General features: G+C 38.5%; 1 protein-coding gene across 1 annotated transcript in view; it reads left to right on the plus strand.

Moving 5' to 3' along the window:
• Positions 1–857: 857 nt before the first annotated feature.
• The window catches only part of LOC149207323 (uncharacterized), a 90303-nt gene continuing 77521 nt past the window's right edge, over positions 858–13639 (plus strand). Inside the window, exon 1 of the mRNA XM_089395683.1 lies at positions 858–1584. Coding sequence (XP_089251809.1) covers positions 1189–1584 — 396 coding nt within the window. The 5' untranslated portion in view covers positions 858–1188. The remainder of the gene's footprint in view (positions 1585–13639) is intronic.

A 13639-nucleotide genomic window follows, 5' to 3' on the forward strand; every position in this document is an offset into this window, starting at 1 on the left:
TATGGGATTAAAGTTAAATGTTATTCAAAGAACATGACTCCATTGGAGGTAGCTTTAATAATGACCAATAGGGAAACTAACTTTATTGAGGATACTATCTAGGCTCAAACTATGTTTTGGTTTAATAATAAAATTTAAAACTACTTCTGATTGACTAAGAACTCATTTTCCTTGGACTCAAGGAAATAAGGTAGCGACTCAAAACTTAGAGGCAAGTGAAAGTCTACCCTTATGTGACACTAGTGGGTCATCTTGGTGGGGGTGGTTTTCCTTGAATAATAATGATGAGTCAAACCCCATTCATAAGTAGTAATGAGTAAATATTATATCCTCATTGTTGACTTACCATTAAGTTATGATAGGTTTTGTCACCTTTATAGACGTGCACACATACACACATGAATAAAAAGGTAGATGCCCCTAGGAGTGTGACCCCCCTAATAGATGTGTATGTAGGTGTTTAAGTCATATGTTATTAGTATATCTATGTATGTAGGTGTTTAAGTCCTATGTTATTAGTATATCTAGTTTGCCAACTATAAACTACAAGTTTGGTTAATATTGGCCTTGATCCTAAGTGTGTCTCATGAGAAGTTACTAATTGGTCTTGATCCTAAGCGTGGCTGATGAGAAGTTACTAATTTTCCACAGTTAAAAAGAAAAATCCACACCCCCTTATTTTTTATGTTATAAACTAGTACAACAAATCCTCATAATCAGTACAACAAATCCTCATCCACCTTAGGTTGAAAAGTTGAAATTAAATATCTTTTTAAATATCTTTGTAGGCAAAGTTTAAAAATAATATTATAAATTAGCTGTTAAGTACAGCTTTTATATAAAGCATTAAAAGGAGGAGTACGCCTCGTTGAATGAATTTTTTTCGATAACTAACTCGGTGAAAAACCAAGTCTTATCTGAAATTTGCAACTCCAGTAAATTGAGGAAAACACAACCATTGGGTGGGATCGACTGCGCAGTCAGATGCAGTCTACAATTGTAATTGATCCATTGTGTTTTAAATAGAGCGGCACGCATTTGCTTCACAGGTGGCAGGTTCATCTCATAACCTGGCCTTTTTTGTCAGATAAACAAATATTTAAACCACCCATGAATCTCTGGCTATAGTTTCTCTATGAAGATTACGGGAACACTTAAGACAAATTCCATTGTAGACCAGACGGCTCTATGATGGAGGAGGAGGTTGAGGGTTTAAGAAGCAACGGATCTACGAAGGACAAAAAAAGAAACAGAAGCAAGGGAGATACGGATAAGAAGCTGGATACTATGAATCCACCACCACATTCCGACAAGAAGAAAAAAATTATTGCTGAAGATGACGCCGATGCAACGGCGGCGAAGGAGACGGATGAGTGCGGGATATGCCTTACTGTTCAGGGTATAAATACGAGAGGTAAATTGGATTGCTGCGACCATTACTATTGCTTTGCGTGCATTTTGGAATGGGCCAAGGTCGAAACCCGTTGCCCTACGTGCCGACAACGGTTTTCTACAATATCCAGGCCTTGCACGTCTTCGGTTGGATACAGAGGCCGGACTGTCAGAGTTCCCACACGCAATCAGGTAGCTTTATTTAAGTAGGGTTTTGGACTTCGATTAAGTAGTGTTTTGTTAATGAGATATTTTATTTATGCACTGAAACAACAAAAGGTTCATTTAAACAATGCGGGTACTTTAAGGCCAGGTTTCATAAATGGCTGCGAAGTTTTAGAGGAGGGTTTAGAGAATCAGAATTCTTCGGATTAGATGCCCGTGCAATTGATAAGGGCTTGTGCCAATTTATGGCAGGTAGCTTTTGTGTCATAATTTTAGAGGTACATTTTGTGAGGTACATGTTGTAAGTGCCATCTAAATGTTTTTAGGTCTGAACATACTTATTGTAGCATCGTCTTTGGGGGAATTCAGCTCTATGGGCTCAAGTTCATAGAAATATGGTATATGCTTTTTTCAGAATATACTAATCGGCCTTTACTATTTACCAGATGAGCTGTATATTGCCATTGATAGTCTTTTCAAATAGGTCATTACAATAGATTTTACGTAGCATTTACTTTTTATTATAACTTAATATGAGAAGCATAGCTTTCAAATTATTGAAATAAATTATGAATGTAATAAAATGAACTAAAATAAAACACCACATACAATTAACACAAAATATTGTAACACCCCCACGTAGGGATAATAGAAAAATAACAATATTTCGAAATAAATTATGAATGTAATAAAATGAACTAATACACCACACCATTCATGCAATTAACACAAAATATTGTAATACCCCCACATAGGAATAATAGAAAAATAACAATATTTACGAAACTAGGGCATGGAAACATCTGAAAATTTATTGGCATATAAAAATTTCTACAATAAACCCAGAAAAATATTCAGATCACTGATCTAATTTCTATGGTAAAAGACGTAAATTTCCGAGTATTTCTGAACTTAGAAAAAGTAGAGCAAATCTCTTTATTTCTGCCCAGAAATTTCAGAAATGAAATACAATGACTTTCTTTTAATTTTTTTTGAGTTAAAACAGATATATATATATATATATTTGTTAATTATGATTGTATTCCCTCAAAACTTCAGCATACATCAGATAAATATATCACTGTTCATGCAAAACTCGGTCTCAATCTACCATTAGGGAAATCTGATCTGTTGATCATTAACTGAAGTTCAAGTAACATCAAGTAAAAACATCTGATACTTAGAAACTACTAAGGCTACCATATACTGGACTACGAAAAGAAATAAAATAGTTGCCAAAAGGCATAACATGATATCAGAAGTTTGAAGAGGTAACTGGAGCTGGGCCTTGAGCACCAGTATCGGCTAGTGCAGTAGGTTTCATGTCACACTGAAGGTTGCTTTCTAGGTGAGCTAGCCGGGCATCCAAACTAGCAAGACAAGGAGCGCTGATATCATTGGCCCTGCTTGTTTTTATTCAAAGAAGAGATGGTATCATTGCAGTCTTCATGCTTTTCCTTCAAGACCTTGCTTAGAAAAGTTTTCATCTACCATTAGAGGGTGATGGAATTCAAGTACTAGCTCTGTCTTCCCTTGGTATGACCAGGGTCAAGAACCCAATTAGCTACGTCCTCTTGGATTTCTGAATTCGAAAAAGTTTGTCGATCATTGGTTGTGAGGGCTTCAAGTTGACAGATTTCTTCACAAATTTCTGGGGTGTGGTAGAATGGAAGATGGCTGCAGCCTCCTGGGCATGGGCTTGGGCACAAGGCTTGCCTTTAAGGCCTCTGCCGCCCGCTCCTCGGTGGCTACGACATATGCATTTTTTGCCAAGGCATATTGCTCCAGGAAAGAAATATCCAAGCTAGATAGCTTGCCCACAACAACCCAGGATGTAGAGGAATAAGACTGAGAAAACTCGCAAGATGCAAATTCAAGGGATTCTATGAAACTAGAGTAGGCAAGGCCAATATACAAAGAAGAGAAAATAAAAGGAAATGATAGATGAAAGTCTTCTGTTAGGACCTCGAACACACTAGGAGACATTGAAATTCTGGCCACGACCCTACTCAATTGAACCCAAAACCTAGCAAACAAGCTTCCACCAACGAGAAACAAAACTGAAGAATAGGGTTAATAAACTAAAGGAATAAGACAATACCCTGAATTTTCCAACCCACCAAATTTGGACCATCAAAGATGTGAGCTTTGAAGGAAGGCAGATGTCATGGGCTCCTATAGCCTCTAGCTCTAATACAACTAGTGAAGTCTTGGAATTTGAAATCTCTTCTTGCCCAAAGCCTATCTCATGAGCATTGCTTGACTCCCAAAGTTTGCGTCGCAGGGCTCCAGACCCAGAGACCAGCAGTATATCTTGCATGCAAGCACAAGTTAATTCTAATCCATCATTAAAGGCCAGCATCCATGCCTAGTTAAAAGCTCGTGGATTTTGCCATGACTTAGAGAATATTCCACTGTAAAAAGACCTTCTTCTGTCAGACACCACATGGAATTGTCCCACCTGCGGCAGGGAAATGGTCCGGGCATACCATAAATGACAGGGAGCAAGATCTCCCCTCACAAAACAGTCGAATGTAGGAAAGCTTGACATTGGAATGGGGATAGTGTATATGGTTCACATGTCTATTGTGAGTGGAGGGTTGACCATGCCACTTCCCCTCCCCCTTAAATGCTATGGGAGGCGGTGGGGTGGCAGGCTCCCCCCCTCGACCTCCAACGTCCCATCGACCAACACCCCGATTGGGGGAGAAATAAGTTTGTAGATTTAATCACAAAGTACCTTAGACATTATTTTTAAACCCTGTCTATCTTATTGAATGGTAAAAAATATGAAGATTTATTGCTGGAGTAGATACAAATTTGAACCTTCCCTATGAATTTTATCTCCAAATCGGCCTCCAAGTTTGATAAATAATTGTAGTCCAGAAAAAATGATGCGCTAGGGTCTCTCAAATTGAAGCTTTTCTACTGAAACACACCCTTTTGACTGGGGGAGTCCATATGTCTCTCCAAAACCAGGGATATTCAAGGGTTTCAGACCTTAAGCCATATTTGGAGCAACATATTAGATAGAAAACTCACAACCTAAGAAACCAAATTTGTCCTCCCCTCCCCCCTTCATGTCCTGAATCTCACGTGTCAGACACGATTCTCGAGGGACACATGTCCAATTTGTGGCTCGAGTGTGTCTTGACACGTGGGATTTGCCGGACACGTGAATCTAATTTGACTAGTCAGCGAATCTTTATCTTGGGACACGTATCCCTCTGAAAAACGTGCTACAGGTCATTAAAAGCCCGATTTGGGCCGAATTTTCCCTCATTCTTGTTTCCCTCTCTTACCGTGGGTGTGTGGGAGCGACTAACAAAGGGCTTGGGAGCGTTTTGGAGGTGATTCAAGCAACCAGTAAGTGCAATTTTTTCCATTTTTGCTACAACAATTTGCTTGTCCATTTTGTTTACATGCTAGTGCATTTTTTCATTTTTTTACAACATTCATGGCTCAATCAAGGGCAATAGGAAAGGGGCAAAAGAAAGGGAAGAATGTCCCCATTGGTGGTGCCCCTCTTATTCCAATTTCATTAGGGTCTGCAAATGTTCCCTCTGTTGGAAGTGGGGCTGCAACAACAACTTCAAATGTTGAGGGCATAATAAATTTAGAAAGACAACAGGCTCAAGAAAATAAATATCCCTTGTGGAAGTATGTCACGGGGGATCATGGGCCAGACAACAAGTTAAAGGGAGGAGGCAATGTTTCTTGGACATGTAGCTATTGCAACAATCATTTCATGAGCACTTACTTTTGTGTGAAAGCTCATTTGTTGCGCTTACCAGGTTGTGGAATTGGAGCATGTGCAAATGTGTCTAAGTCAAAGAAAGAGGTGGACAAAATGCTTGAGCCTATCAAATCAACATGGCCATGTTGGAATCACTGAGAGGGGGTGTGAATCAATATTTCTTTTACAATTGTTACTTTAACAGTTTAGATCACTTATCGACATAACACAAAATAAACAATATAAAATAAATACTTTTATTAATCAGAAACAACGAGGACACCAATCCTCTTCACAATGAATCAAGTATAATAATGGTTAGGGCTCCAACCCTAGATGAAAACTCCAATATTTAGAATCTACTTTACAAAAGAGACTTCCAAGACCCAAAGGCCAAAGCCAACAAACCCTCCAAACCCCTAGCAAGATCCTCCTTGAGACAACTTCCAGAACTTCGATACCGTGTCACTGCTACTGCAACTTCGACCCCTGCAACAAAATTTTAGCCTTGCAATCTCATCCCCCTGCAATTGCTACAAAATTTCGTCTTCCTGCATTTGGCAGCGTCACAAACCCTACTGAGACAAGAGAAAAGCTTCCTTGACAAAATTTTGAATTTTGCTCTTCTTCTTCGTCCTCCCATCTACTTTTCTTCTCCTTCGCTATTGCAAATCGGACTTGCTTGAGATGTGTGTCCAAATGAGGTCGAGCTCCCTTGTTTCTATAGCCTTTCTTGAAGGTCGAATAACCCTCCTTTAGGCCGTTTTGATCTTTCCCTTAGGCCGACTTGGTCTTAGGTTTATCCATGGCTTTTCCTTGATAAAATAAAATTTTTTCTTCATTACAACGAGTTCAAATGGGACTATGACACATGACCAATATTATTCTTTATCCTAGAAAGACCTAAAAGCATGAAGAAAATGCTTTTGACTCAAACTTGAGTATGAAACCCATACTTCCAAAAATATAATTTCTTTTTCTCTCATTTTCTTTCTTTATAAAGAATATGCACTGTCATGATTACAATTACATCATAATGAAGACCAAACCTAGTTACAATTTTCAACACTACCTCTTAATTAGGGAGGTATTCATGGTACAAGGAATCTCAATCTTATAGCATTCTCATAAGAAGAGTTGGATTGATAAGCCATCTTTTGTCAAGCATCTTTATCATAACCAACACTGTCCCTGAAGGCCTTAATTGGGGAAGCTCGTCTTTAATTATGAGCATTATGCCGAGAGGTTTTATGTGAGCCGCCACACTACCTCTCAAGGCACATACCCCATCCGGATGTCTACAAGGTATGTCCTTTTAAGACTATTCTTATCTTGGATTCCCAAACCTGGATCCTCAAAGAATATCGGTCCTCTTCGACTACTCTTATCTTGAATGCCTTACCTCGTCCTCAAACAGAAACGGTCAACAACTTCTTTCCCTGGATTCTATAATACATAAGAAGTTCCAATCTAGATGCTTATCCAATCCTCCAGACTCCATTCTTTCTTTATTGACTTCACTAAGACTTATGGCTGTTAGTCCTAGTCTAGTGCTTGACCCATAAAGACAAGAACTATCTGATATCACTCCCTCTCAATTAGGGAAGAAATGTCCACCAAACCAAGCTTACCTCTCAAGTACTCATGCTTCTTGTTTGGTAATGCTTTAGTTAGTATGTCTGTTACTTGTACATCTATAGGTAGATTGTGCAGCTCCACGACCCCATCTCATACCAAGCTTTTGATATAGTGGTACTTGTTGTTTATATGCTTCGTCTTAGCATGAAACGCTGGGTCTTCTGTCAGCCTTAGGCAACTCTGATTATCACAATTTATCCATGTAGGGCTAAGTGGTCCTTCAAACAAGTCTGATAGTAACTTCCTGAGCCAAAGTGCTTCCTAATAGACCTTGCTTGCAGTAACATATTCAAATTTAGCACTATTTAAAGCAACTGTATCCTACTTTCTGCTCATCCACGAGACCATGGAAGATCCTAGGCTGCAGCATCCCACTTGTTGTGCTTCTTTCGTCTGTCTCATGGCCACCCCAATCTAAATCTGTATATCCCACGAGTTGGACTTCATTACTAGTGTACCAGAGGCAGTGATATATTGTGCCAAGTAAATATCTTAGGATATGCTTGGCTGCAATCCATTGATCATGTTTTGGCTCCATCTGAAACTAACTTAGGACATTTACTACAAAACAAATGTCTGGTCTAGTATTTATTAGATACATCAAGGACCCAATCAATTGTCTGTAGCAAGTAGGATCCACTGGACTAGATTTTGAACTCCTCAATTTCTTTAAGTTGGTAATCATAGGAGTCATCATAGGCTTGCAATCCATCATGCCATACTTCTTAAGCATCTTGATCACATATTTGCCTTGACCAAGATATATCTCTCCTGGCTTCTGTCAACCGACCGTTTTTGGCCCAAAACCGATTCGAACTAGAATAGGTTCGGTTTACCAAACCAGCCTATTCATTGTTCACGAAATTGGCTGATTTAGGGGCGGTTCAGTGCAGTTTGTACCTATGTAAACCAGCATAAAAATTTGCCTTTTTTAATACTTTTTTCAGTTGGTTGGCCCACTTCTAATTCTCCACTAGGCTGGTCTAATATTCAAGCCTATGGCCCTCAACCTAATAATCAAGCCTATGGCCCTAGTATTGCTATGCAATTCATGGTAATGTTACATTCTTAAAGTAAAAGTGACATTCTCCTTTATCTTTCATTTTCATCCATTTACTTAAATTTTTAACATTATCATGAAATGACTCAGGTTGTTTGAGAGTAGTTTTAGCCTCATTGGATTTCATATGGAGAAAGTAGAATTTTATATTTCACTCAAAATACAACAGGCTTAATAGTTTTTTAGGATTTTAAGATTGGGGGGATTGCAACGTTTCTGTTGGATTTTGTCATGTACAAGGGTATGGAACTAGAAAAAAAAAAGAGAGCCCTCAATGTACTTTGATGTTAGTGACATTAGTTGTTGAACTCCTCTATCGTGACTCTACTAAAAATGTACACATCACTCAAACAAAATCTTGACATGACATGCTACGTTTTTTCTATCTTATTTTAATGCCTAAATGGTTATATTAATGACGAAGACCCTAATATAGGCCATGATTTTGATGATATGCAGGCATTTGTTGTAGCATGATTTTTTTTGGATGTTAGAGGCCATCTAGAGCCTATTTATTTATTTATTTATTTCGGTTTAGAGATGGATTGCACACAATGCTATTTTGGCTATGTGCACCATTACATTCTATGTAAATGAGAACTTTTGCATGTGTATAAATGGTTTGGATTCATATGGATGCACATGAATATGTATGTTTTTTTTTAAAATATGAATATTTTATGTGTTTTTGGTAAACTGTTTTTTTTTCCCGTTTTTTACCGGTTCTGACAAGTTCTCGGTCCACAAGGTTTTTCGGTTCGATCACTGGTTCGGTTCTGATAACATTGGTCCCAAATAATAGTGCATAATCCCAAGATTTCATATTGAATTCTGTTGCTAACTGTTTCTTGCATTCTTGAATCTGATGCTCTACTCCTGTAACTAGTAGATCATCCACATACAAGAGTATGATAACTGGTTCATCTTGGACCACCCTAATATATAGGTTAGGATCTGCATTACTCTTGGTAAAACTAAGTCTCAATAGATATGCATCCATCCTTGCATACCAAACCCTAGGTGTTTGCTTTAATCCATATAGATCCTTCTTCAATCTGTAGTTTCAAATCCTTGAGGCTTCTCAATGTAAACCTCCTCATCAATGGTCCCATTCAGGAAACTTGTCTTAACATCAATTTGATGAATGTTCCATCTTATAGCAGCAGCGAATGAAACAAACGATCTTATTGTTGTATACTTAGCTGTGGGAGCAAAGGTTTCCTCGTAATCAATTCCTTCCTTCTGCAAGAAGCCTCTTGCTACAAACCTTGCTTTATATTTGTCTATGCTTCCATTTGTAGTGTGCTTTATCTTGTAAATCCATTTTGAAGTGCCTGTAGATTTGTCACTTGGCCTAGGAACAATCTCCTAGACACCATTCTTCATTATGGACTAGTATTCTTCCTACATAGCATTCCTCCATTCTTGATGTTTGGTTGCATCTTCATAGGAGGGTTCTATTTTAATAAGCCTTGTCATGTATGTAGTTTATCCAGAATACCTCTTTGGTCTCTTACTTTCCCTGGATGTCCCTAATGTTGTATGTCCTTTTGCCTCTTGAAGAGTAGTTTTTAGCCAAACATGTATCTTCTGATTTTGTGGAACAATTACTTGTTGTATAGGCTCACAAGGACCTTCAAATCTTGAGCAGGTCCTGGTTCTTGACCATCATTATCCCTAGAGATATCCTCAAAAATAAGTATCTCTTCTTCATCATAGTCAATCTGAACATCCCTTGATTTCTTGTAAGCTATGCTCTCATCAAAGATGATATCCCTGCTCACCTCAATTCAATGATCCTCCTTGATATAGGTTCTATATGTTTTTGATGAAGCACTATATCCCACAAAGATGCCCTTTAGATTGGTAGGATCCAACTTCTTCCTCTTGTCCATGGGTATATGAATATACATAGGACACCCAAATATCCGAAGATGATCCGCTCTTGGCTTATTTCCTGTAAATGATTCTTCCATAGTCATGTTGTTAAGAATCCTATGAGGAATTCGATTCTGTAGGTAGATAGTTGTCATGCATGCTTCTCCCCATGGGAATTGAGGGAGATCTTGATTATGTAGCATAGCCCCAACACATTCTTCAATAATACGGTTCTTCCTTTCTGCCACACCATTTTGTTCAAGATTATAGGGAACAATGAACTCCCTCTTGATTCATACTTCCTTGCATAAAGCTATTAACTCTTTGGAGGTGTATTCTCCACCATTGTCTGACCTTGGAATTTTTGTCTTCCTCTCGGTCAGGTTCTCCCCTTCATTCTTGAACTCCTGAAACTTTTCGAATACCTCATCCTTGTTCTTGAGAAGATATAACCAAGTCTTCCTTGAGTAATCACCAATGAAGGTTACATAGTACTGATGCCCACCAAGAGATTTTGCAACCATAGGTCCACATACATCCAAGTGTATGAGATCTAAAGGTTCCTTAGATCTAGTATCATACTTGCAAATGATGTAACTGTAATCATGACAGTGTATATTCTTTATATACACCTCTAGCTCAAGCCCTAGACTATATACACCTCTAGCTCAAGCCCTAGACTTTAGTCTACCTCTTTCTTTCATGAATCCTGGTATCTACTATAGAGGTAGATGGGGTAGGATGGTTCATTGCAAATTGTGTAATTGTATGTATAGGAGGAGATGGTGCCAATAATCACTCTCTCGTCCGCAGTCACTTGACAATTGAGAACTTCCAACCAACTTCTTGGCTGTAGGATAGCTTTATAAATAATAGCCCAATTTTTTTTCCATATCAAAGATTTTGTCTTTCTTGGCTCTATTGACAATAGCCCATCCTTCCTACACGTTCATGATACTGCCATTGGTTGTTATTTTGAAACAAAAGCCAACCGTTTCCTTATGTAGCTAATACTCATTGATCAGAAGGTTTGAGACCCTGATGAAGTTTACGAATCCGTTTGTCTGAAGGGGTAGCCTCACTACATTGGCCAAATTCCTCTCATGTGTGGATGTAATGTGAGCTTTTAGCTTGTATTCACCTGCGTATCTTTTTCCGCATTCCTCGAATGGACAAATATGATGGTTCTTTGGTGATTGTGTTCACATATTTGCACACAAGTTAAAATCCAGAGGAAATGCCTTACCACAAACTCCATGTGAACATGTAAAATGTTTTTCTTTTGTATGGATGAGAAAATGTCTCTTCAACTTGGAGCTATCTAGAAATTTCTTCCCACAATCTTCATAATGACAAACATGTAGACCCCTGGGATAGTGATTCGGGTCGTAGCTCCTTCTCTTGCTGTCCTAGAGAGATGACAATGCCCTGATCTTCTTTTTATTGCTTAATGGTGTCAGTCTTTTCTTCTTCTACTGAATCACATCTTATGCAGTTAGATTGACTAGTTCGGACTTGCTGTCATGTATCTTTTCCATATTCAGTGCTTGTAATTGCTAAATGATCTGAAGCAAATGTTTGAAAATCATCATCATGCTCCTTTTCTTCAATTATTAGATTTTCGTAGGCACTAGTCTGCTTCTTGTATAGCCATGATCACTTTCTAGAGTTTTATCTCTTCTTTAGCTTCTTCTGCACTTTGTTTTTCTATCTTGGGCTCATTGTTAGTATCATTCGATCTGTTTTTCTTGTAGTTAGCCCAAAAGTCGTTCAATTTCCTTATAATTATTTTTTGTTGTGTGCTCTTAGCATCAGGTTCTTCATTTTCCTTGTCCAACTCCTCTAATTTTGTAAGAGCCACTTTGTTCCAATATTGCAATTTTTTCATAGTTTCCGCTTGCTGCTCTTCCACCTTCCTCCGAGACTCTTCATACTCTTTGCCAAAAAATGCTTCCAGCTGCCCCATCTTCAAACGTCCTCTAGGCTGGCAGGATAGTCAGCTCCAATACCACTGTAGTGAACTAGGGCAATTTTTGACCTAGGGTTTTATATATCTAGGGCTTCCAATAAAATTTCATCTCTCATTCAATGAAACCAACAACTCATTCAAATACATTGAATTATCTAATTCACGCTTATTATCAATGCTCAATTATCAACAACCATAAAAATTGTTCATTAATAATGAAGTCACTGTTCATCTATACATGTAGTTACTCAATAAGGAGTTTCAAGTTCCGAGAAAGTAGCCAATGAATAATTCAACACCTATAAACCAATAACCTGATCTATCTGTGCACAACTAATATCCTTAATAAATTCTAAGATGCAACTAATAAAGTACCCTCAAATATGAAACAACTACAGGAGGGTAATGGCTGAGCTTCAGGATTTGTGGGCTCTTCCTCCGCAACCTGCCCTCAGGGTTTGCTCCAGTCTTAACCAAACAAGCTGAAGGAGGGGTTGTCTTATGTTGTGATGTTTCTGTTATCTTCAGACTGCTTTAGGATGTGGAAACGACCCAAATTCAAGAGTGGCTTTGCATTAGTTCAGACTTAGAACATTTCCTTGGAGAAATTCAGGTGGCATCCTCGGATTTTGACCTGCGACTACTGTATATCTTGACTATTACAAGAACCCTACCAATTTGTCTCAGAGAACTCAGGTTGCTGCCTCAGGGTGTGTCAGACTTCGTCTTGTGCTATAAGAGACCTCGATTACTTCAGGAGAATTGATAATCTGCCTCAAGAAGAACCCGCCCAACCTTAAAATGACTCGACTTGCTTTATTACTAATCCTTCGACAATTTGACCTTGCTGCTCCTTCGAACCTGTCTGTCACATAATGGTGATGATCTTTCTGTATAGGCACAGGAACCCTCAAATTTACTGGAGTTGACCTTCACTTGGGCTCAAGATATTTGTCTGCCTCAGGAGTAATACCTTTTTTGTCATAGGGCAATTCATGTGACCTCAGACCAGGTTTGTCTAAAATTTTGTTATTGTTGACTTCAAACATACTTGCTTGAGCTCAAAAGTAGATTCAACTTAACTTGCTTCATATGCTGCTCTTAGAAAGGATTCGCTTGACTTGATGATCTTTCTGAGACCAAACTTCCTCCAATAATCTTGCGCGAGAACAAAGTAGAAAGAAGAAAAACTAATTAGGGTGGAATATTTCACCACCAAAATTAGAAAGAAGGAGACTAGTTAGGGTAGGATCACCTCCACCGAAACTAGTCCAAGAGAAAGGGGTCTAAACCCCTCAGAGCCTCGGGCTCAAAGAAGAACATAGACAAAATGATCCAATCCGATGATGATCAAATGAAGCCAACCCCCTTGTATTTATATATTTCCTTGAGGGGGTTTTTCTCCTTAATTAGTTGAGTGAGATTCACATCAAGCCCCAAATTTGCCCAAACATTGGGTATTTTGGGGTTTCCCCCCTTATCGAGGACTATAGCCTACAAGGATCGATAACCTACTTCGACTCTTGGGCCAATTAATCCCTCAGGAACATTACATTCTATGCATTCCTTGACATGATTAAGAACATCATCCTTCATACCCTTCCATGAAAATCTTTCATGAATATAACTGTCTGTCTTCGAATAAATAGGTGACCAATGAGCTGATTGTTCTGAACAGATGCTAGAATTTTGTGCATTAACTTACGTTTGGGCACTAGGTAGATTCTATCCTTGTAATTGATGATGTGATTCAACACTTCATACCTTTAATCAATGACTTTATCATCTAAAATATTACAAG

Source organism: Pinus tabuliformis, chromosome 1_2 (assembly GCF_031772625.1).
Source record: "Pinus tabuliformis cultivar Carrire ecotype Pingquan chromosome 1_2, CPIR1, whole genome shotgun sequence".
Lineage (NCBI taxonomy): Eukaryota > Viridiplantae > Streptophyta > Pinopsida > Pinales > Pinaceae > Pinus > Pinus tabuliformis.